A 26799-nucleotide genomic window follows, 5' to 3' on the forward strand; every position below is an offset into this window, starting at 1 on the left:
CACAACTAAGATCATGTTGACAAGAGTAGGAAGAGATCATACAGTGAGAGACTCAAGGGGAGTACAAGGCCTTGCATTTATATTCTGAGGAGTATCACTAGACCTCTTTTATGTAGTTCAGAACATATGCATCTATTTTCTCATCCTTTATATCACAACGGAAAAAACAAAAAAGGGGAATTAAATTTTCAGCACCTTCATTCTGAAAGATATTTGTTTTGATTGAGAAGTGTGATCAAAGGATTCCTATTTTTATTTGATAAGTAAACAGATACATTTCACCATTATGTTGTTTGAGTAGCCGGGGCACTCATTTGGTATAGTAGTTCAGGAAGCAAAGTGTCTCTCAGATATTTAATTCAGCCTGCTCTGCACTGAAAGGACTGGGAGAAATATATGTGTGTGCATTTCTCTTACATAATATCCCAAAACAACTCCTGGGATGCCTACATGAACATGTGAACATATGTGATTGCAAAGTCATTTCAGAACCTGCTGCTGGAAGGGACTTTTTTCTGGGGCGAGACCTGTGGTGCTATGATTGTACAACAAATATTTTAACTGATAAAAGGAGGGAAGAGTCACTAGGCATGTTCTATACATAAGGGAACAGTTGACTCCCAACAGCAATTAGATATGTCTTCAAAATTCCACTTTCTCTGTGAAAGAATGAGAGGGAAAAATTCCCACTATCACAGGGAGGGAAACATTCACAAAAATAGAAAACAGGCACATATTGCTAGGCCTCACCTTTAATTACAACCTTTTCAAATTTGAGTTTTCTGAAAAGGGATTCAAGAGGAAAGGTTTATCAGCAGCCATTAGTCAAAGCGTTTAACACTGAAGGATTTTTTTTTAATCGTGTCAGAAGTGACATGAGAACATACAGCAAGCTGCTTCTGGTGTGAGAGAACTGCTGTCTACAGAGAACAATGACTTTGTTCTCTAGATGGAATCAAGATTCAAACATGGTACAGATTTTTTTGATGTGAGAAAATCTGAATGCATGAATATTGCCTATATTTAAACAACAAGAATAAAAAAGCTATCACCAAAAAAGCACACAATACATTTCTCCCAGTCCTTTCAGTGCAGACAAATCTAGCACATCAGCATGTAGGATTTTAAGCTTCCATCTATGTATCTTTGCAAGTGCAGGACATTTCTACAACTTCATCAAAAAGGCCCATCAGGGCGAATCCATGGGTTCCTGGCGGGGGGCGTGGAGAAGACGCTGCTCCATTCCCTGCATTGCCCACCTTAACTTGCTTCTATATTGCTGCTGTGGATTGCTGCTGTGATGGCACACACTATTTTTGTCAGGGAGCCGGTGATCCTTTCTGATTGATGAGTCAGGTCTCACCTCTGCTCACCCGTCAGACCACTTAGCAAACGGCGAAAGTGGCACCGACAAAGAATGACAACTTTGTTGCTTTTGTCTGCTGATCCCAGCGGCACTGAAAGCTTTATTTACATTAATATTTACAGTGCTAATTACCAAAGCTGTCTGGATACATCTTGCCTCCGCAAGATCAAACATGGAGCTTCTCCATCTCTCTCAGAGTCCATTATTTGTACACTGAAGCACCTCCCTTGCACTCCACAACCTGTGACATATCTTCTTGTCAAGTAGCTCAAACAGAAGTCTTTGTCCTTTGCCCTTCTAGCAATCAATCAGGGCTTGCTGCAATTAACCTCTTGACTGCTGGAATGCTTGCCGGAACAAAATCCACACACTTCCACAGCAACAATAGATGAAACATTTCACCACATATCACACAAAACTCTAACAGTTTTCTCTCCCTTTCCAGCACAGAGCCTGACCGGAAGTGCCTGTGTGTCATGTGAAGGGCTCTGTGCCAAAAATGGAAGGAAAGCAGCGTACAACAAGCAAATCAGCCCGTCTGATGAAGTCTTCAGATGAAATATATAAATCACTATTTCAGTATATGCAAGAATATCCCATTCATTTGATAGATGACATTTCAGAAATAGACATCAAAATCCTAACATCATATAATTAAAGTAAGCTATAGTAACCTGATTCTGCATTCTGTACTTTTTAGAGATTATTCAGTACATATTTTCAATGTTTTCCCGTTTGAATTCCTGTGTTGTTTGCTATACCATCTTATTTTGAAACCAGGTTGTTGGTTACCAGATTTATTGCTTTCACACATCAATGCTAACAGAACACTGTAAAAATCTGAAAGACTTGTATAATTTTGCCCAGCCCTTTGAAAATTTTAGCCAAGAGACATGATTTGCATTTTCTGTATCATATTACATTCTGTCTCACCCCTACAACTATATAAATATGCTTTATACCTGAGGCTTTAAGATTATCAATATTGAATGCAGGCAAGTGGGTTTATTTATACCCATGGAAGTTCATGTAAAAGTAAAAACCAGCCAGTCTTAAAAGTGATGCCTCATTTCTTCCCCAATTTCTCACTTTTATTCTTATTAATAATTCTTCTTCCTTCCTCTTTTCCTCCAGTTACTGTTGGCTCCAAGAACAGCTTAGATCTTGCAGAAACCAAAATGCCTATTACTATGTTTTCAAAGTGATTGCAGTGCTGTGATGGAAAACTGGCAGATATCAAAATCCATCGATGCCCATGTCCCAATATATACAATGGCATAGTGAAATAGTGTTTCTTATATATCAAGGTTTTCTCTTTGGGATTGTAAAAATGTTTCAAATTGTAGGCGACTGAAGTAATAGATACAGAATTGGTGGATATGGGAGGCTGAGTGTACATACATGTCTGCTCCACTAAGTGGATGGCACTAGTCATTTGTATCTTCACGAACCCTGTCTTATTTTATTAATTCAACCTCCTCCTCCAAACTAAAGAAATTTAGAGCTGAGTGGTATCTGTGTGATTTATTCTGTTCCTGTGCATTTTCATGTTACTCCATAAAAGAGGCTTATCTCACTATCAAAGGAGGCTTTAAGCTATTAATGCTATCACATGATCATCTTTCATGAAGGAGAAAAAATGGAAGTATAATGCAAGTGAGCTTTCTTCCTAAAAGGCTTCACAACAGGGATGGTCAACCTGCAGTACTGGGCCTATTGCAAAAGCCTTTTGCAGGCAATGAGTGTAAATCCATTAACAACTCTCTGTAGGGAGAAAACTTCATTAACACAGAGGGGAAAGAGGTTGCCCTAAACCAGTTTAGGCTCTTTTTCTCTCACAGCTCACATGCAGCCAGCATCTGTGCCCCAATACCCACATAGATTATCTCATGGGACACATCCCTAGAAAATAATAATAAAAAATAAAACTTTATTTATATACTGCTCTATCTCCTCGAGAGGACTCAGGGCAGTTTCCAACATGAACATAAAAACATTCACTTGTCAAAAAACACCATTGTTTCATCCACACAATGCAACAACTAAAGGGATGGAAAATTTATGGTCCCAGAATGAAAACATCTTATGTCTGTGAGAAGTAATTCTGTTAGATAAGAGGTAGCAATGTGTAGTGTTTTGAGTGCAGAACTATGATTCTGCTCAGCCATGGAAACCCACTGGGTGACCTTGAGCCCCCAATGGCATAGTGCAGGGGTCCTCAAACTTTTTAAGTGGAGGGCCGATTCACGCCTTCAAGTCATTTCAGACTTAGGTCAACCCTAAGTCTAAAGTTTAGGACAGAAGCCAGGTCAATGACCTTGGGGGTCTCATGGGCCTTAGTTTGGGGACCTCTGATCAAGACAATCTCATAAGATTGTAGGTAAGCAAAAAGACCTCCAAAGACCATCTAGATAGTCTCATAAGACCATAGGTAAGGAAAGGGACCCTCAAAGGCCATCTAGATGGTCTCATAGGACCATAGGTAAGGAAAGTGACCTCCAAAAGCCATGTAGATGGTCTCAAAAGGCCATAGCTAAGCAAAGAGACCTTCAAAGACCATATAGATAATCCCATAAAACCATAGGTAAGCAATGAGACCTCCAAAGACCAGGTAGACTTAGGTCAACCCTAAGTCTAAAAATTAGGGCAGGGGCCAGGTAAAAGACCTTGGAGGGCCACATCCGGCCCCCGGGCCTTAGTTTGGGGACCCCTGGCATAGTGGATTAAAGCCTTGTGACTTGAAGTTTGAGTTGCTGATCTGCAGGCTGCCAGGTTCAAATCCCACCTGGGGAGAGCGCAGATGAGCTCCCTCTATCAGCTCCAGCTCCATGCGGGGAGAAGCCTCCCACAAGGATGATAAAAACATCAAAACATCCGGGCGTCCCCTAGGCAATGTCCTTGCAGATGGCCAATTCTCTCACACCAGAAGCGACTTGCAGTTTCTCAAGTCGCTCCTGACATGAAAAAACAAAAAACAAAACCTTGAATGAATGACACACTTTCAGCCCTAAAACACTCTTGTTGGATTTATGTTGCCGTATAATAAATATTATCAAATCAGATAATCTACATTATCTGTTTTGAACTGTATTATATGAGTCTACACTGCCATAAAATCTAGGGCCCTTCCACACAGCCATATAATTCAGAATATCAAGGCAGAAAATCCCACAATATCTGTTTTGAACTGGGATATCTGAGTTCACACTGCCATATATTTCAGTTCAAAGCTGATAATCTGGGATTTTATTCACCTGTGTGGAAGGGACCCTAGTTCAAAGCAGATAATCTTGATTTTACATGGCAGTGTAGATGGGTTTGTGATAGGATTCCCTTAGATTCACTATAATTTGGAAATGACTTAAAGGCACATAACAACTAAGGCAAAGCTCATGTCAATCAAGTACTAGTCTATCATACACACCAACAGGATATATTTTATTTCTCTTAAAATTTTATAGCTGCTCAGAATATTAATCTGACGACCAATTTCTCTGTATTCCTTTCTTCACAATAAGCTTAGTACTCCAATGCTACTAACTCTCGTTAGTATCACTGTTCCTACGTAATTATTGGCTGGTTCTGTTTCGAAGCTTATTCTACTTTATTCAGAATGAGAATACCATAAATTCAGGCTATTCCTTTCCTCTCTCTCTTTCTTAGACTGTAGATCTGCACTGCAATTTTATTTAGGATGCAATACTTATACTGAAAGCTGTATGTGCCAACTTAGATGTAAACATCATCAACTGCATTGACATTTACTCTCAGGATTGCTCCCTTAACAATGCAACAAAGAGTGCACTGAATTTTGGAATAATTTTGAACATTTTCAGATGCTGTAAAAGAATTAAAGTGGTGAGTGGTGTCTTATATTTATGCAAAAACTAATCCATGGACTCCAGCACTTTTCCTCAATTAAAATTAAAATGTGATTATTCCCATCATTATACACCACATTCATTTTTAATACCTTAGTCTCATATATAGGAAAACATCCACTGTTTATTCTATTTCTGTTTTAGATGTCTGGATGCCTATCAGCTGTTTTTCTAGGCAGCAAGGATTGAACTTTTTATGGATTTAATTTCTGACAATGTTGTTACTCTAAGTTCATTTTATGCAATTCTATCTTTATTTGTAGTCAATTTGTTAGTAGCCAATTTTTTTTAGTCAATGTTTTCAATATACTGCAATGTTTTGGTGCTAAATTCATAAATACAGTAATTACTACATAATGTTACCGTGTTTTGGACTGCTTTTTCTGTTGATTTGTTTTAAAACATGATGTTTTTGGTGCTTAATTTGTAAAATCATAACGTAATTTGATGTTTAATAGGCTTTTCCTTAATCTCTCCTTATTATCCAACATTTTCGCTTATCCAATGTTCTGTCGGCCTGTTTATGTTGGATAAGTGAGACTCTACTGTATCTCAGTGTCTTTTAGCTTGAGAGAGGAAGGCTGAAAGACCCACTGGAGTAACTAGACATCCACTGATAATCATGTAGCCACATGATGGGCCAGGAGTTTTATGACACCCTTCCGTGAGACAATGGTAATTTGTTGTCTTGCTACTTCCTTGAAATAATAATCATTCATGAGTACACAGATGATATCTCTACATCACTCATGAATAACTGATTCTGCAAGGCTGCATGTCCACTGTTGTATGTTTCCACTTGATCACTTGTGTGCAGCCTCGGCCCAGAAACTGGGCCAGTTGCTAACTGCTACAGTCACCTACCTTGCAGATTTCTTAACTGGAGCTTCCAGGTTGAAAAAATGGTGAAACTATGCTGGGTTTTAGTTCAATGTATCAAGTGCACTGGATTCTATCCCCCAAACTTCAGAAAGCTCCTTCAACATTTGGACTAGAATTCAAAGCAGATTCACTGACATGGAAGCTCTCAACTGCCACTGTTTCTTAACATGGAAAAAGGGATAAATTATTATTTTTAAACCTAAATTACTGTTAATGCAAATATGGAATTGGGCCCATTATTGTTATTTATTTTATAATTTATATTAAAATTTTGCCTTCCCCTTAGTGCAGTGGTTCTCAATCTTTTTTTAAAAAAAACCAGGGCCCACTTGACCAGAGACTATTTTGACCGGGGACCATTTGACCGGGGAACACTTTGATCAGGGACCACTCTCCAACATTAGTACCAAAAGGGTTACAAATCACTTTTTGGTAAACTTTAGATTTGATTTGGTTATTTGGGGTGCTGATTCAGAACATTGCATTGGCTAGACCATATCAGCTCTAGTTTCTGATACAGAACATATGCCATCCAGTAGTCTCCTTCTGCTCACCCACAGAAAACCATATTTAATAACCCAGAGCTGATGTGGTCTATCCAATATAATTTTCTGAATCAGCGCCCTAAATAACACCAGGAACAGGCCTAAAAACAAAGCTCTATGGAAAGGAGCAGAAATAAAATCAATTAATTCATAAAGAGGAAGGAGGTTCACGGACTGGATTTCTCGTGGCCCACTGCTGGGTTGCGGCCCACAGCTTGGGAACCACTGCCCTAGTGAGTAAGATGGGAGGTAATGTACATGCTTTTCCTTCCCTTACTTTATCCTCACAACAAGCCTATGAATAAGTTCAGGATAAGAGATAGAGAGACCGTCCAAAGTAATCCAGTAAATTTAATGTGTTAGTCAAAAGATGAATGTGGATCTCCCTAATTTCATTAAAGCACCCTAAGCAATACCCCACACTGATTCCCTCATAACTAATGTGAACATTTGTCTTCAACATTTGCTCATTATAAGACCTGCTTTTTGCCATATTTCAAACAATTTGTAGTTACAATGATAATGTTGCAGATATAGCCACATGATAGACAGCTGTGACTCAGTTCTAATATTTCAGAATTTGTATGAGATTTACTAGAGGTTACCCTGTACATATATAAATGAAAGCAATCGTACCATTAGATGTCAATGTTATCAGGCAGAATAACAATAAGTGTGCTATAGAAAATATAAATAGGCATTCCCCTTCTCCTCCTTTATTAGAACATGGAAATAGCTGAGAAAGTGCCAGAAACTACCCTCTGCAGATTGATTATTATGATTTGACTCCAAGAGGGTAATCCCAGGACACCAGTTTAAAGAAGAAAATGGCCCATCTTCTTTCTCGTTATCTTGAATTACAGTTGCTTACAGACCCGGTGAAAGATAAGTGTATATGTGCATAAGTAATACATACCATGCACATTTCCTCAGTTTCTGAAGAAACACATATCAGGATGGGAGCTGTGTAAATTATTCCTGGCACCCAGAGCTCAGGGCTACATGCCAGGCTCCCAGATACAGATCAGACTAGAGGCCTTAGGTCATCTTTTTGTCAACTGTAAGAAATATTCAGTTCTGCACACTTTTCTCTATCCAGAGGAGGAGTGGGAGCCATTTACCTTGACAGTATTGATCATCTGTGGGCAGCTTTGCAGATGATTTTAAATTAACATTTATGATCTCATCACACCGAGAAATTTCCCCATCATAGGACACTTCAGCCCCTTTTCAAGCATGGAGAGGTACAGAGCTTATCACATGGCATTAAACTACTTCTGGGGTTGAAAAGATGCAGAAATGTCCTGAAAGCAGGGAACTCTGAAGATGGGCCAGCAGTCATGTTCAGAGCTATGTAAGATGAATGTATTGCCAGCTCTTAAGTTTCCATGGGAGGCAGAACTCAAAACGGGATAGCTGATGATCTAGAGGGGCGATTTTCTATGCTAAAAGGATGGTCACCTGTGATTTCCCACCTCAATGTGATGAGGTTATTAGTGAATGCACATCTGTTGGGTCTATGCTAACAATAGATCAGAACCAATATTCTCCCCTTTCTCACTAATTGTACCAAGAGTACATTGACTTCTCAATAGCTACACATCTATATGTTGTGGCAGTAGGCAATTCACTGCAGATTAAGCAATAAATAATTTTAGTTTTGGAATGGATTTTGGATGTGTTCTCATCCATCATCTCATACAAAAGTTGGCTCTTATTCTACAATTGATTACATATTCCAGGATGAAACAGGAGACAGCTGAGAACTTCTAGTTAGCTTCCGAGTTTCTATTTCCCAGCTTCAAAATACTGAGATAAAATGATTAGCTCATGTAAAAACATGTGACTGATGTGAATTTAAAAGTGTATCTCTTCCTTCTCAATATCAATGTCAGAATAAACAAGTTCATGACATGGACGCCATGAAGAACAAAAATTTCACAGACAACAAGGAATGATGTGTTTGATATTACTATTTAGAAGTATAAAATTCCACCTACTGAAGTATCACCACAGGGCTAGCAGAAAACAAGAATAATACATGATTCCACTTTTAAAATAGAAAAATCCTAACTTTGATGGTAGATCATAACATGTAGGGGAGTCACTCAACCCTCACATCCCCGTGAGGTGATCTCTTTGTCTATCATTGCTCACCACACAAATGTATACACTAAATTGGAAACTAGAAAAACCAATCACACCATGTGGGAATAAGGATCAGTGGTTTCACTAGTCTCTTTCCAACTACAGAAACAAGAGCTTTGCAAAGTCAACAGATCATATTATATTGCACATTCAACCCATGCTGAAGTACTGAGAACAGAAGATGATAAACAGAACCTACAGGTAAGAGTTCTGCAACTTAATTCCCATGTTTTTTGAAATCTAATACTGTAGGAGAGTGAAATACACCTTACCATTTGCTTCTTTGGCAATCCGAAACTTGGAATAAGAAGAAGAATATATATTCTATACTAAGTATTATTAACCACTTAAGAAAGCATCCATTATTATTACAAGGCACTGACTAACACTGTAACAGACAAAAACTTTGCAGTCAAAATTGCATACAGAGCAAGACAGAGAAGCCAAGAACACAAAGAATGAAAATTTCTTAGACCTGATTTGTCAGTGATGATGGTCACGACCGAAGTAGTAGAGCCATTCACATTAGCCTTTGCGCTGTCCTTGGAAGCACCAGCTTTTGGTTTATTTTTCGTTGCTTCTAATGCTTTGACCTTCTTGGCATGTTTACTTCCTTTGTAGTGGGCCTCGGCCTGGCTCTACAAAGGAGAACAAATCAGGTTCACAATCCATACTTCATATCAGTCAATGGGATGATCATGTTGAAATAAATGTTACACAATTTTCAATAACAGGCACTACTACATTTCTTTGCTTGATGAAATTTTACAGGACTTTATTCTTGGTTTTGCTTTGTGTAGTCAGGAAATAAATAATAGATGGATGTTTTAAAGAAGAGGGCATTTCTATTGCTTACTCCAGTGGCTTCTTAGGAGAAATCTATTCAACATTTAAGCCACTTCATAAAGAAAAATATCAGATTTGGAAAATGCATGTATGTCAAACTTCTAAGGCCCAAATCTATATAGTCAGATGTGTCAAAATGGAACAAGGTTTTGACAAATCTAGTTTGAGCCTATTGAAATCAATGGGGCTTAAATAAATTATGCCTGATTTAAGACTCCCTGGTTTTAATTGCTCTACTCGACTAAATATAGATCCATACCAATGGGTTTAAATGAATTTTGCTCAAGGGAAGATTTGCAGAGAGTCAGCCTGGAGACCAGGGTCTGAATCCCTGCTCAGCAATGTAAACCCACTCATCCTGACAGCGAGAGCTTGCTTTCCTCTGAGGCTGAGAGAATGTGACTTGCCCAAGGTCACACCTAATGGGATTCCATGGGCATTCTCCCAGTCCACCATTAAAACAGCTTATAATTAGCATTTTTATAGCTACTCTTTCTTCTCCTGAGAGTAAACCATGCTCTTTTCCCTCCTAGCACTTTCTAAGTTCATATAGCCATTTCAACATTTAATAGGTTTTAAATAACAGAATATACATTTGCTCGTGCCTTTATTGAAGTGTTAAGTATTAACTATTTAAGTTAATACCATAAAAGTAATTCAGGTTAACACACAGGTCATCTTGTCCCTAAGCACTGCTAATTTGCAAAGAACTGCATTCATTTCAACAGGCTTGCTCCCCTCCCAACATGTTTAGAGGTGGGTGATTATAAAAAAAAACATGCTTCTTATAAATGATACAAAGAAGTGACTAGAGGGTACAAAAATACATCATAAGAGGCATTTCTTGTATTGTGCATTTTACTGTTGAGAATCATATGGCTGATGAGGATTAAATCTACTACCTTTTGGAGTGTTAAGGTGAAAACAAACCATAAAATTAACAGCACAAACTTTCTCAACACCTTTCTTGGATTTCAAACCCTCAGGGTGTTGTTGAAGTTTTGTTGCTACAGAAAGGATAACTGATTTAGTTTTAGTGGAACCAGGTGCCATTGAACAGTTACCCTGGGACTTTATGAAATAACAGAGACTTGCCATTGGGGTTTAAATGATGATAGTAAGAGCAGATGGAATGGAAAGGAAAACACATACATTCATCTGTGTACGGCAACAGTCCTCATGGCACAAACTTGCACTACTAAAATCATTGCAGTTAGGCTACGGAGCACCTAATGCAAAACACAAAACTCTTTTCAATTTAAAAGGAAGAAAACACACTATATACTTCTATGCCCATTTAAAATGAAAACAGAATTGGGGAGAAACTAGAAATAAAAGAGAAGTATATCCAGAAATGTACCACACTATATTGATAAAATATTGGCTACAATATTTTTGCCTAAGACACTAAGGACTTCATCAGAGAGGTAGGGGAAAGTGGAGGGAATCATCTTACTCTGTTTCCTACTGCCTTTCCCCATCTTCTCGGATGGCCAGCCATCCCATTTGCTTTCTGAGCCATTCCCCATTTTCTCCCTCACTTTCCCCTGCTTTCTTCAGTTTGGAGTCAAGTTACACCCAACTTCTGAAGACAACCTTTGGGGTCTGTTTCATGTGCTTCGGAAACGGACAGCCACGGAGTCCCACTGGAAGTGCCCTTATATCATGTGACAGCCTCTGTGAGACTTGCTTCCTATGCACATGGAAACAGAGCCCAAAAACCATCTGATGAAGTCCTAAGGATGATTGATTGTAAAAATATATGAGAACTCCAAACCTTTTTAGTATGATCGAGTATTGTACAAAAAAAGAATGCGACTGCTTAAAAAATCAACAATCAAGAATGGCTGCTTGAATGAAATTTCCACTAACTTCAATAGAATTTCCTTTTAAGCAAATAAGCTTTAGACTATAAGGTTAATTGAATATTCATTATCATAATTGTACATGTGCAGTACTTAAATTAAAGAGACACTGGTCCATTTAAAGCCAATCCTTTGTCAAAATATTCAGGTTTTTTTTTTTACTTAATCCTTCAATATAGGAACAGTGGACTTTCACTTAACTGGAACTCAAATAACAAATAACTGACAAAAATGGAAAAAATAATATTTTTTTAAAAAATAAAATGCACGTACAATGCAGTAAACCTGTTACATTGTGTTGCCTTTATTGCTTTTAATTACTATATTTTTCTATATTAATATTAAGTCAATACAGAGTTTATAGCAGCCTACTGGAAGTTAGGAATTATGGGAGTTGAAGTCCAAAACACCTGGAAGGTCGAAGTTTGCCCATGCCTTGTTTATAGTATGGTATAGTATGGGGTAAAGTATTAGTTAGGTCTATTTTTTAATAGTAACTCTCAAGCAACTAGGAACTACATTGATCTGGCATCCACCAATTCTCATGAGTGTTAACTGAGAGTCTACTGTATACACTTATTAATTTTTAAGAAATCATGTTGTATGGTTGTTAGCTATATTTAAAAAGGAGCTGATATATTGTTCCTTCACCTTTTTTCTTTTAAAACAAATTTTTTATAATATATTAGTTGTTTTCTTTTTTTAACGCAAATTTCTTGGAAGTAAACTGCATTAACTACAGATTGAACATCCTTATCTGAAATGCTTGGGATCCCAATTTCTTTGGATTTTGTTATATCTGTATTCTCATATATGTAGACAATGTGATATATTGAATATGGGAGCCAAGTTTAAACATAAAATTCAAGTTCCCACTGGAGGCATTTTATCACTAGGACACACTTTATTTCTTTCCTCTCTTCAGTTTTCTGTGCCTTCTCTAATAGATGCAAAGGATATTTCATATTCAAACAAATGCAAGTTCTCCTGGCTAATCCTTATCAGGGGCCCTATCTACACTGCCATATAATCTGCATTATATGGCAGTGTAGATCCACTGAGAGGGTGGGGGGAAGAAGGATGGTTTGAACCAGACAACCCACTCTAGCATCTTTCATTTATCTGTTTTGTTTCATCTTGACTTTCTTCTAGGTACGTGCACATGCTTCCCATGACCTAGCTCCCAGGATTTAGTGAGAAACCTTTGAAATGAAGGAATAACAGAGGTTCTTTGCACTGAAGTCACTTGCAAATTGTCACCATAGCTATTAGTCAAGCTTGGAGCATTGGGAGGCATACCCGACTATCAAATGGATAGTGTTCCTTTAAATGTTTTGCCTGTAACTATGCACATTACACAGCTAGTATTGCTAAAAAGGACCAAGGCAAAAGACCTCCCCTCCCAACTCCAACATGAGAGCAGAGGTGCAACCAAGAGAAAGGCTTACTTCATCTAATAAGCCTTTCTGCTGATATTGGCAACGGGGACGCCTGCAATATCAGTGATAACCTACGACTGGCTTTGAGTCACTTCATTCATTCCTCATTTACTGTACATGACACCTGTTGGAAACAAACACGTCCAGACAGATTTAGAACCAATTCACAAATTCAGTTATAAATATATCAAAGTGGTTAATTAATTCTGGTTACCTAACTGAGATATGTCAAGGCTGACTTCAGAAAAATAAGAAAACATACTAACAAATCTCTTCAATCTGAAAAGTGATATGATTACATATAAATTCAGTGATAGGTTCCAGGAGATTAATATCTTCTTCTTTGTTTTAGTTTTTTTATAGCTTATATTTAATTTATGTTATTTAAGCCATAGAAACCCTTATAACACATCAAATGGTCTAGATTGTACAGAACAGAATCAAATTATCAAATAAACACATTTGTATGAGAAAACATGTGAAATCTTACAAAGCACTACTTCTTACCTATGAAGTCTCCAATTCCTGATCTTTGCCAATGTTCCAAACTAACCTGACCAACTGAAAGTGCCTTTTTCTAACTAAACAGAAAGCGTTGTGGGAAGTGGAACTACTGTATATGTATAAATCTAGATCCACGAGTCAATGTAAGTACTGTACTTTACTATCTATCCATTCAACCATCCATCCATCTATCCATCCATCTTTGTGTATATATACTAGCTTGGGTGCCTGGCAGTGCTCGGGTTATTTGAAAGGGGCCTTGTTTGTTTTTGGATGTTAGGTCATATCAGTTTGGTCATATGTTACGCTATGTCTTGGAAAAAAATCTCAGTTGTTGCTTTTGTTTTGTTTTTTTATGAATGTTCCCATTAGAAAATGCATAAGGATGTAGGTGAACTATAGTTTCCAAAAATCTTGGATCAACCTTCCCAAAACTCCCCCAGTATTCACAGTTGGCCATGGTCTGTGTACCAAATTTGGTCAAGATCCGACACTTGCTGGGTTCAGTGTTTTCTGAATACGGATGAACTACAACTCTCTGATGCCAAGGTCAATGACCCCAAGTTGGCAACATTGGGTCTGTGTGCCAAGTTTGGTCCAGATCCGTCATTGGTGGAGTTTATAAGGCTCACAGAATAAAGTGAACGATAACTCCCAGAGTTAAAGGTCAATCACCCGCAAAGTCCATCAGTATTCCCAGTTGGCCATGTTGAATTTGTGTGCCAAGTTTGGTTCAGATCTCTCATCTGCTGGGTTCAGTGTTCTCTGAATATGGGTGAACTATAACTCCTGGAAGTCAAGGTCAATCACCCTCAAACCCTGCCAGTATGCAAAGTTGTTTGTGTTGGGTCTGAGTGCCAAGTTAGTTCCGGTGTGATACTCTAGGCTGCGAGAGCACTGGAAACCAAACACCAAGCCAATAAACAATCTAATATCTTTATTAAAGAATTGAAGAAATAGAACAAAAATAAGCAGAATATATAGTTCATCAATAGACCTTCTGGGAAAGGTCAAATATGATCCAGTATTATAAAGTTCAATGTCCAATATTAGAGTTTAAAGGTGAAAATCCAGTTAACCGAAACACACTCAAACTTCCAAGCAATTTGAGTGGGGAATAATCCGGATCTTTAGCAAGAGTCCCAAGGCAAGGAGTTCAAGGCAAGGCAAGGCAAGGCTGGAGACAGAGGATCCAAACGCGATCCGACTTGACTCGAAGGCGAGGCGTCGCGCCCAATATACACACGAGTAGAACGCCACAAGGACTAGAGGCGAAGTTAACACTCCAACTGACACGTTGACACCGCACTGGCTGGCCAGCGCGCAGAACTTTTAAGGGACTTCAAATCTCCCTTGCAAACAGGTGTCCAACACTTTTCCCAGGGGAAAAACTGACTGGAGACAACATCTTCAGCAGATGCAAACCTCCCTGAAAACTCCCAAGGGAAACTGGTTTAATTAACATTCTCTCTGGCAGCTAATCTAGCGCTTTGTCTCAGACTGGCCTTCTCAGAGCGACTCGATTCCCAAAATAACTGCCTTTGGAAAGGAGGGGAACCGCTGGGAACAGACTCGGCTTCAAGGCCTCTTTTAATGAGCTCTGGGTTTGAATTGTCAACAGGGAACATCTGGAAAACGGGCTCTTGCTGAGCCGGAAAAATTCCCAAATCCTCATCGCTCTGGTCCGCAACGAGTACCGGGTCAGGACCCAAAGGTCTCTGTGACATCATATCCGGATCCATCCTTGGTGGGGTTCAGAGTGCTCTTAGATTGAAAGAGAATTATACATCCCAGTCCCTACAACTCCTATAAATCATGGTGAATTCTCCCCAAACCTCTCTCTCCAGTATGTTCAGTTGCTTATTAATTCCTCTGTTTGCTGCATGCCATAGGAAAGGGTTAAAGGAAGAGGCAGTGGGCGGAGTCATGCAAATAGACAGGGAAAGGAACCCTGGAATGTGCTCACTGTAACCTGCAATGTCCTGGGAGAGAGTGAATATGGAATATGGTTTTCTTCTAGTGATCTAATGATGCCATTTCATAATTATTACCACTAGCATGTACCTCTGTGTTCTCTTATAGTTTTAAACATATGTTCTGGAAATTATTTCCTACTTTGCAATTTTCAAGCAGGAGGACTTTCTATGAGGCCAAAGGAAAACAATAATTGTGACTCTTCTGAGAAATGATAATTTATGCTTGGCCTGGTGCATTGGTTCTATATGGCTCATGTAGGACTATACACTTGAAATACAGTCTAACTGTGAAGACTGCATTGACCAGATATTGTTTAGATATGAGTTCAAAATCTGTGTCTTTGTGTTAAGTTATCAACACTAGTTCACGGGGGTCTTTGGAGATGTTTGGGAATTACATATCTAGTGGGAATGTGTTATGGCCCCCCTCTTGGCATACAGGTCAGTTGAAGTATTTGCCACTTTGGGCCCAGAGTTAGGAAACTGAAAGGCACCATGAATCCCATATTGGAAGAAAGGTGGGATAGACATTCAAGAAACAAAGAAATACAATGCTTTACATATCATGTCCCACTTTGCAGCACTCTTTAAGCATAGTTCAGGTATTCAGATTTAGCGCTTAACTATGTTTTTTTGGGGGGGGATGAGTGGGTAGTTTCCTTATTTATAGTTGTATGAAGGCCACATTGTAAATTATCTTCATAAGGAAATTCATTACTGTGTTGCATGAGACAAATGCATTTAAATTAAAAAATGCAAGGTAAGACATGAGATGGGGAGAACACACCACAGGTCACAGTCCTATTTATTACATCTATTATCCTAGAGAGAATTGCAGTGCCTTTTGTCACTGTATCTGGTTATGCTGTCTGGGCTGAAGACAATAAAGCAAACAAAAGTATTGTGTGGAGTGTCTTATTAGATGTTTCTAGTCCTTCTGTTACTGAGAGTAATCCTCAAGTGGAAGAAGAATGGTGCTAAATTACATCACCATATTGAGATCCCCTGTATTTATTCTCACACCATCTGGTTTCTTTGTTAATACAATCTAGTAAGGAAAAAAGGATAGATAATTTTGTCATGATCAGGGAGTAGACAGCTACAATTAAAATTTCTAACAACATACGCATCCAGATTAAAATGTGGAAAGAATTTCCAAACTTCTCTTGGATAATATTTTTAACCATGCATGTTTTGAGAAATAAATGAATGTATACATAAACAAAATTTAGAGTAGAAGGGTCTCGTGCCTGGAGCCAATAAAGTTGGCACCTGGAAACCAGATGTTCTAGAAATAATACTGAAATAGAATGAACAGTGTTGGGGTAGTTTTCCTGTTTCTCTGCCCCCTTCTACACTGCCATATAAAATCCAGATTATCTGCTTTGAACTGGATTAAATGGCAGTGTAGACTCATATAATCCAATTAAAAGCAGATAATGTAGATTATCTGCTTTGATAATCTAGATTATATGGCAGTGTAGAAGGGGCATCTGTTGCAAGGTGATAAGTGAATCCACTGCATATTCCTATCATTGCCCCCCAAGAGTAGGGCTAATGTCATAGAGTTGGAAGGTGCCCCATGGGCCACTGAGTCCGATGTCCCTGCTCTGTGCAAGAAATCCAGCTGAAATATTCCCAGCAGGTAGTTCTCTAGCTGTTTCTTGAAGACATTCAGAAAGGAAACCCCACCACCTTTTTCAGCAATTGTTCCCACTGCCGAACCACTCTTACTGTCCAGAGGTTCCTTCAAATATTCAGTCAAAAATCTGTTCTCCTGTACCTTAAAACCATTAAGCACTACACTCTGGGCAGCAGAGAACAAATCTTTCCCCTCCTCTCTGTGACAGCCCCTTTGATATTTAAAGAATGCATTTATATCACCCCATAACTTTCTTTTCAACAGGCTGAACATGTCCAAAGCCCTTAAGCTTTCCTTCTCTGCCTTCTTCTCAATATGACTTCTGAAGGGAGCTCTTGTTTCCCTTGCCTATTGTATGCAGGCTCATACAGCTACAGTGAAATCCCACATTTCTTTAAGGTGCGTTGCATTACTTACTACAGAGATGCTTTTGCAATCCAAAACTGAAAATATGTGTTTCACCATTCCTCTGATCCAACTGCTCAACAGAGTTTAAGGGAAAACAGAGGGGCTAGACAGGTATAAGAAGACATTCTAGAACAGTGGTTATCAACCTGTGGGTCCCCAGATGTTTTGGCTTTCAACTCCCAGAAATCACAACAGCTGGTAAACTAGCTGATATTTCTGGAAGTTGTAGGCCAAACCACCTGGGGACCCACAGGTTGAGAACCACTGTTCTAAAAGGTGAAGTAAAAAAGCTGTTTATTTTTTTATTACTCTCAACTTCCTTCCTATTCAAAATGTTCCTGCATATTTGGACTGCAAAGTCTTAGGCATCTTTCTAAATCTTAAAACTTTCTTTAGCCAACCAGTCTACACTGCTTAAAAGTAACAAACATGATGGCACACTCACGTGTTACAGAGGCTATAATGACACCCTAAAAAGAAATGTGGGATGATAGAATGGTGCTACAGAGAGAAAACGTCACAGAGTCAACAGCTTTGTGTTCCACATCAGCGGCATTCCTGGATTCTGGAACACCCTTCCAAATGATTTAAGCTTAATGTGTTGTCAATGGCTTTCATGGCCAGAATCACAGGGTTGTTGTATGTTTTCCGGGCTGTATGGCCATGCTCCAGAAGTATTATCTCCTGACGTTTCGCCCACATCTATGGCAGGCATCCTCAGAGGTTGTGAGATACAGCTGTGATGTACATACTTCTCAACCTCTGAGGATGCCTGCCATAGATGTGGGCGAAACGTCAGGAGATAATACTTCTGGAGCATGGCCATACAGCCCAGAAAACACACAACAACCCTACGATTTAAGCTTAACTTCTCTGCCTTCCCTCTTTTCTTCTTCAGGCAGGCAAAGATTGTCCTGATAAGACAAGTCTTTAACAACTGATATCTGACATTTTAAAAGGGGTGTATTGACCTTTTAAATATTTTATTGCATATATATTAATAGTATGTTATACTTAAACCTGTTTTACTAGGTGTTTTGTATCATAATTTATGTAACTTTTATTTTAATATGTTTAATGGAATGTGCTTTTATTGGAAACTTTGCCATTATGTTGCAAGCAATCTTACACCACAAACTTGAGAGAAAGATTGGCTGTATATAAAATCAAATAAAACATAACTTCTTAAGAGATGCTATTATCCTAGGCCCCTTCCACATGGCTAATTAAAATCCCACATTATCTGCTTTGAACTGGAATATATTGCAGTGTGGACTCAAATAACCCAGTTCAAAGCAGATATTGTGGGATTTTCTGCCTTGGTATTCTGGGTTATATGGCAGTTTGGAAGGGCCCTTAGTCATTCCTTATGAAACATCTATCTCCCTATCTCTCCTATTGGGGTTCTTTGAAGAAAATGAGGCTCACCATAGGGCCATGTACTGCATGTTGGAAAGTATCCAGGAGAAAAATGAGAAGCAAAGAAAACATCAGCAAGAAAGAGACTGATCAAAGAAAATACCAGGTGCTACAAGTTTTTTTTGACAAAAGTAAACCACAAACTCCCTAAATAAATGGAGGTAAATAAATATCCTAGCATTAACACACTTCTCTCCATGTCAAGCTTTTGCTCACTGGCAAAATGCAAAATGATCTTGTAACACAGATAGAAGATAACTTGAAGCAAATCAGACCACTAACTCTTCTAGCTCAATACCATTAACAATTGTTCCCCTTTAAGGCAGAGCTTTCCAAACTATGTGTCATGACACAAAAGTGATCACGAGTGTGTCACATACAACACATGCCACAAGCAAAGGCATGTGTTGGCCACCCTTGGAGGCGCCAGAGTCCAACGCCCTTCTGCCAGGCAGGAAGGCACAATCCAAGCCCTCCCAGCAGAATACCATCCAGTCATAGAACTGTAGAATCATAGCATCCTAGAGTTGGGACACCAAAAAGTTATCCAGTGCACAATCCAAATCTTCCTGACAAATGGCCATGAAGCCCCTGCTTCAAAACATCCAGAGAAGGAGGCTCCACCATCACCTATTCCGTCTTAATGTTTCCATCTTCAAAGTTCATAGAATAGAGTTGGAAGGTAACCTCCCCAAGGGCCACCCAATCCAAGCCCCTTCCTTTTAGGCAGGAAGACACAATCACATTGGCCTTTATGCTGCTGTATCACAGCCTTGACTCTTGTTTAGTTTGTGGCAGAATCCTAGAGTTGGAAGGGAACCTCAAGGGTCATCCAATCCAACCCTCTTCAGCCAATCAAAGTCCTCCCAACACACAGCAATCCAACCTCAGTTCAAAACTCCAGAGAAGGAGACTCCACTTGACTCCCAGGCAGTCTATACATTGTTAGGGTTCACAGAGATCCCCCAAAGGGCATCTAGTCCGACCCCCTTCAGCCATGCAGGAATGCACAATCAAAGTACCCGTGGATGGCTATCCAGCCTCTATTTCAAAACATTTAGAGACGTTTAATCATTACAGATGATTACAGGAGTGGAATGCTGGTGTTGGTAAAGTTTAAGTACTATTATAACTTTTAAAATTTGCACAATATTTTGACTGCAGCAATTGCCACTAAAATAGATAAGCTTTTAATTAAGAAAATAAAATCTGTTGACAATGTTTGTAATGAACCATATGGAACAGCTATAGAGGAAACTATACAAAAATGAAGTGTAGTACATAGAATCATAGAGTTGGAAGAGACCTCACGGGCCATCCAGTCTAACCCCCTGCTAAGAAACAGGGAAATCACATTCAAAGTACCCCTGACAGATGGCCATCCAGCCTCTGCTTAAAAGCCTCCAAAGAAGGAGCCTCCACCACACTCCGGGGCAGAGAGTTCCACTGCTGAACAGCTCTCACAGTGAGGAAGTTCTTCCTAAGAAGTGTGATGGGAAAAAATACAAACCTTGTTTATAAAGATATGAAACATGTGTGTGTTATAATGAGACCTTTTAAGGGTTGGTTTAACCTCTGGTTTGATAGTAAAACTGACTTATCATGTTGTGAAAGGATGCATATCTAAAAACGTGTCACCAACATGAAAAGTTTGGAAAGCTCTGTTCTAAAGTTTCAGACAAGGGTTATCCCAGGCTATCTTGGAGACACCAGATTGAATCTGAGGCTTCCTGAATGCCAAAGTATACCTTGAACTGATTTGTCGGGGGCCATCTCAATTAATCCTCTGGCATCTCATATTTTCTGCTATTTTCAAAATGTCGCAAGATAAGAGTTTCCCTCTTTCCTCCTGCCCCTTTTCCTCTTTGTCCTCAAGTGATTCAGCAACAGGAAGAGGAGAAGAAGGGTAGATGTTTGCCTTTCCCAATAGGTTCAGGCAAAAGCAAGCAGCTGTAACCCTCTCCTAACTTGTGCATTTTTCTTCTTGTATTTTGACATCTTGACCACAACTCTAATGTTGCTTGGCTACACATGTTCTGGTCTTCACCTGTGGAATATTGGATGGAGGGAATTCAAAGCGTGCCCTACTGCTATATCATAAATTGAAAAGGGGAAGATAACACATTCTTCCACTTTGTATGAAGCACAGCTTAACTCTAAGCTATCCCTGTGTCCATGGTACAAAGTAAACATTTCAATTTCTGAATGTGTCCAAAATGTAATCTGCCTCTGGGACTTATAGGAGAATTATTTATAATATATGAATCTCAAGGGCAGAACATCATCATCATATCAAACAGACGCATATGTGAAATGAGTTTCTACTTTACATGGATTTTAACAAAATATGGGCAGCACGACTACATACACATGTATAAAACTGCTCCAGAGTTTTCAGCAACCAATCTCTGACACACAAATTGAAAGTTACAGGAGCATGAAAAGAACAATTTGCATTAATATTTGAACATAAAAAATTCTGCTGCAAAAATTCATAGGCCTGGGAGTATATCTATGAAGAAAGTTAAAAATAGATAAGTATATGTCACATTTAGTCTAATGCCATCTTCTGCTTTACTTCAGATGTAGGCTGCTATTCTGGGTAGTAGAGACAGCCATTCTTACATAAACTGTCAATTTATTCCAGTGGGAATGATGTTTTTCTCTTCTTATATCTTTATAAAAAATTAATACTGTAGTAAACAGGATGCGGATTTAAGAATATTTTATATATAAGTTGAACCTGTTTTTTTAAAAAATGTAACTCAAAACAAGTTCAGCAACTGCAATGAGCAAGTGTTGTGTAAATATTTATTTCTCCACCCTTCTCACCCCCGAAAGGGGACTCAGGGTGATAAATAATATTTGTTGCATGTTTTATAATTATTATTGCAAAACATATTAAAGCTTTTCAATTATTAATAAATTAGTGATTAATGTAGTGTGTTAATTGATGGATTGCAGTTTCTATGTGATCGGTAGTGTCATTGCTTGAATTCATTATATTTTTTGAGTTTTGAATGCAAATATATGTGCACTGTCACCCCTTATGAATCATAGAATTGGAAGAGACTTTGTGGGCCATCCAGTCCAACCCCCTGCCAAGAAGCATTCAAAGCACCCCTGACAGACGGCCATCCAGCCTCTGTTTAAAAGCCTCCAAAGAAGGAGCCTCCACCACACTCCGGGGCAGAGAGTTCCACTGCTGAACAGCCCTTACAGTGAGGAAGTTCTTCCTAATGTTCAGGTGGAATCTCCTTTTCTGTAGTTTGAAGTAATTGTACCACATCATAGTCTCCAGGGTAGCAGAAAACAAGCTTGCTCCCTCCTTATGATTCAATTGCATTTTAATTCCATTACTGGGTATTTATTTATAGTTACAAAATATACATTAGAAATAACAGCAACTGCATTTTGCTAATATGAAGGGTATAATTTAAGAAAATGGGCTGCCTAGAGGTACGCAAGTGAAAAAAAAAAGATTGGGAACTATTGTGTTATATGGACTATTTGCAATGCGCTGTGGTGGGAGACATGTCTGGATCACATGGTGGCAAAACCCCTAGATGGCAAGTAAGTGGAGGAAAATGAGAGACACCAGCAGGAAAGCAGTAGTTTCAGGAAAGGCTGAAAATTCAGTACCACTTCTATTTTGTAAGAGTAAATCCCATATTCAATCCTTGGGTATGGCTGGGTAAGAGTCCTTTCCAAAACTGCAAAGTGTTACTACAGACTACTGCTTCTTTAAATTGTGGCAACAATAAAAGGTTTCTGAATGCCACCCACTTACATGAATCTGTTACCAACAATGTGCATTGTTTACATTGAACTCTGCAGAAAATGCCTTAGGTGTACTCTACATCAAGGAAAATCAGCCTGTTTCACAAGGTGGCGCAATGGATTAAACCTTTGTGCCGGCTGAACTGCTGACCTGAAGGTTGGCAGTTCAAATCCATGAGACGGAGTGAGCTTGTCTGTCAGTCATAGCTTCCCATGTGGAAATATGAGAGAAGCCTCCCAACAGGATGGTAACACATCCGGGCCTCCCCTGGGCAACATTTTTGTAGACAGCTGATTCTCTCACACCAGAAGCGACTTGCAGTAGGTCTCAATTCACTTTTGACACAATTTTTTTAAAGCCTGCTTCACGAGCCTTGAAAATGTTGGCTTATTATCAGTAAATTACTTGGTGTCATGTAAAATATTCTCGGACAGAAAGGGGCCACAAGTGGAAAAAGTTTAAGAAGCCCTGCTGTAGACTGTACTGTGAAGGACAGACCTACAGCCTGACTCACTTGGGAAAAGGAAGCTTCTTATGATTCTGCTACTCTGTATACTGTAAAGAAATTCCATTGCCACCTCATTGTTTTTGAAACAGCAATAACCTTTCAAAACAGCAGGCAGATGTTGAATTTTCTGGTCCAGTCTCAGAAGTAGCTAGCAACCACTGGGAGGACAAAATCCCAGGACTCCCTGCCTGAGCTATGTGACTGCTTTGCAGAGAGAACTGTCACATTCACTTTCGGAGTAGGCAACAGTGACTAAGAGCTCATTGGCAAAGCTAATATCTCCTCCTTGCCAAGGAACAAGCCTGAGAGTTTTTTGATCTCCACCAGCTGCTGGGAGCAGAGTCACTGTCACAAAGGGAGAGAAATGAACAAGTGACAGATGTCAAAAAAGAGAATAAGGAAACTGTATCCCAGCAGCTATTATGCTGCTCAGTATTTGAGAAAACACAAGGCAGCACAACACACTTTCATTCACCTAGAAGTGGGGTGGGATCAGGCAGGGGAGACCCTGAGCCATTTCTATTTTCATATTATGAATCTCTATATGGAGAAAATTGAGATGAATTTTAGGCACAGAATTTGCCTTGTTTCTTTTTTAATTCACATTTTCACATATCTATTCCATCCATTCATGCACCCATGACATGACATACTATATAGTTTGTATTTCTGATGCAAAAGGGAGTCAATGCAATATCATCATTTGAGTGTCAGCCTAGGAACCCGGAAGACCAGGGCTTGAATCTCAATTCATGGAAAACCATTGGGGGGGCATCTACATTGCTCTATATCTCAGGATCTAATCCCAGATTATCTGTTTATCTCAGATTATATGGCAGTGGAGACTCAAATAATCCAGTTCAAAGTAGATAATCTAGGATCAGATCATGGGATATAGGGCAGTGTAGCTCTAGCCTGGGAGACCTTGGGCAACTGTTGCTATCTTAGCTTCAAAAGAAAGCAATACCAAACCTCCGCTGAAGATACCCTGCCAAGAAAACCCCATGATAGGTTTACCTTAAGGTTGCCCTAAGTCAAAACAACTTGAAAATACACAACAACAATAACAATCTTCAGTGTAAATAAAAATCTTGTGCAGAACTCTGTGATCCATTGTGGAATCCTAGACTATAAGGCAGTGGTTCTCAACCTGGGGTCCCCAGATGTTTTTGGCCTACAACTCCCAGAAATCCCAGTCAGTTTACCAGCTGTTATGATTTCTGGGAGTTGAAGGCCAAAAACATCAGGGGACCGCAGGCTGAGAACCACTGCTATAAGGGAATCTGGGTTCATAAACCCTGACCTAGATCTTTACATTGCAACAATCGCCTCTAATGAGACTGCTTTACCATCCATATGAATTGTGGCACCTTAATACAAAAATCTTCTGTATGTAGAACTTGGGTGCTTCCTTATTCATCTGTGATTCGTCTGGGTAATGACATGCAAATGAGCCTCTTCCCACCCACAAATATGTATGCCATAAAATATGTGCCTGTTATCTCTTTGATTAATCTCGCCTTTTGGCTCCACTCTAAAGTTGTGCAGAAGAAGAAAAATACAAAAAAACAAGGTTTTGAATCATTAGGTGTGGAAAGTAGTCTATTTTCATATCTATAAATATTTTAGATTTGGCTTTAATGAACAGTAGCAATTTCGTTTGAAAATGTTTCATGTGGAGAAATGAAAATCTTCCAGCTGTAAAACTTTATTAAATACCTGAGTTTCTCATATATGAGGAAATGATATTGAGGAGATGACCCACACAATACCCAAACCAGCAATTCTGACAGCTGCCTTCTCCTGGCATAATGGCCTTCTAGGGACAAACCATACAATCCTGGGGAGAAACTAATTTCACCTTAGAGCAAATGCCAAGTGATGATTAACCTTGGATGACTATGAAAACAGAATGTATAATTATGTGACATAAGCATATTGGTTGTGACTCAGTTTGCACTAAAGTATGTTTTGGGAAAAAAATCCTTTTTTGCCAACGGATTGTTGCTGTAAAATCTCAGTAGACAACTTCCTAGATTTGCGTTTATTTGTATCTCATCTGATATACAGAAACCAAACAATAGTGTTCTGGGAAATGTTTAACCCATCTCGTACATAGGGAAGAATCCTTTTTCAAGAAACAACTATATTTATTTCTCACAAGTATTTGCTACTCTATTCTTTGGTCCAGAGATGACTGCAGTATCACCAATATCATGTTTTAAATTACAGCCTTCTTGTAAAAGAAAATGTTAGGGAAGAGGTACTGTTTTTAATTTTGCTTACTTGTCTGATATGAGATGCAAGTTGTTTGTCACACTTTTGCATGTGAGGTAAACAATTTGATTTCTTCTTCAAATTGTTTACCCCTAAAGAGTATAAATATTATTTCAAACAAACCTTCCCAATTCACAATCAGCGGCTAGGAAATTCAGTTGTTATTTTTCTTGATTTGGATATGGCAAGCGAAGAAATAGAGACAATTCACTCCCATAAATCTTTTCTCACCGACCTGAAAATGGCCATAGTGGAGCAATGATACCTACCTATGGAAAAATACCACAACTACCTAATGGATGGTAACTCAGCAGTGCCTCACTCTAATCACTCTGTGAAGTATCGTTGCTCCACTAGGTCTAAATTAAGATTAGTCAAAGAGTATCCTGGGAGGCTAGAGTATTCTCCTGTTTTTTTCTTATTAAAAATATGTTACATGTCTTCTCAAAGTGTAACTCAAGCAGAATATATAATACACTAGCTGTGCCCGGCCACGCGTTGCTGTGGCGAAGTCTGGTGGTATGGGAAATAAAGTATTGAGGAATTGGTGGTAGTTAAGGTCAAGGGTAAAGGTTTTCCCCAGACATTAAGTCCAGTCGTGTCTGACTCTGGGGGTTGGGGCTCATCTCCATTTCTAAGCCGAAGAGCCGGCGTTGTCCGTAGACTCCTCCAAGGTCATGTGGGATGACTACATGGAGCGGCGTTACCTTCCCGCCGGAGCAGTACCTATTGATGCACTCACATTTGCATGTTTTCGAACTTCTGGGTTGGCAGAAGCTGGAGCTAACAGTGGGGGCTCTCTCCGCTTCCCCAATTCAAGCCTTTCAGTCCAGAAGTTCAGCAGCTCAGCGCTTTAACACGCTGCGCCATCAGGGGATATTATTTCCTAAAGGTTGTGAATATACAATATTTCTGATTGGTTTTTTTTGTTTGTTGGAGGCAAGTATGAATGCTGCAATTAGGAAAAATGATTAGGATGTAATGGCCTTGCAGCTTTAAAGCCTGGCTGTTTCCTCCCTGAGTGAATTTTTTGTTGGGAGGTGTTAGCTGGCCCTGATTGTTTCCTGTCTGGAATTCCCTTGTTTTCAGAGTGGTGTTGTTTGCGATATTTTATGTGCTTCTACTGTTTGTGGCCCTGAGAAAACAGGATTTGCCAGACTTTGATGATGGGAATACTTTGTTGGGAGGTGTTAGCTGGCCCTGATTGTTTCCTGTGTGGAATTCCCCTGTTTATTTACTGTCCTGGTTTTAGAGATTATATTGTTCTGCATTATTCTATCCCAGTAATTATTTCATATTAAAGAAGAATCTC

General features: G+C 39.1%; 1 protein-coding gene across 7 annotated transcripts in view; it reads right to left on the reverse strand.

The window, feature by feature from the left end:
• Window positions 1–26799, reverse strand: part of znf385b (zinc finger protein 385B) — a 304135-nt gene that overhangs the window by 29735 nt on the left and 247601 nt on the right. For all 7 annotated transcript variants that reach the window (XM_062963052.1, XM_062963059.1, XM_062963075.1 and 4 more), the window contains one exon: window positions 9298–9460. In XM_062963052.1, coding sequence (XP_062819122.1) covers window positions 9298–9460 — 163 coding nt within the window. The remainder of the gene's footprint in view (window positions 1–9297; window positions 9461–26799) is intronic.

This window comes from Anolis carolinensis, chromosome 1, assembly GCF_035594765.1.
Source record: "Anolis carolinensis isolate JA03-04 chromosome 1, rAnoCar3.1.pri, whole genome shotgun sequence".
NCBI classification, from domain to species: Eukaryota; Metazoa; Chordata; class Lepidosauria; order Squamata; family Dactyloidae; genus Anolis; species Anolis carolinensis.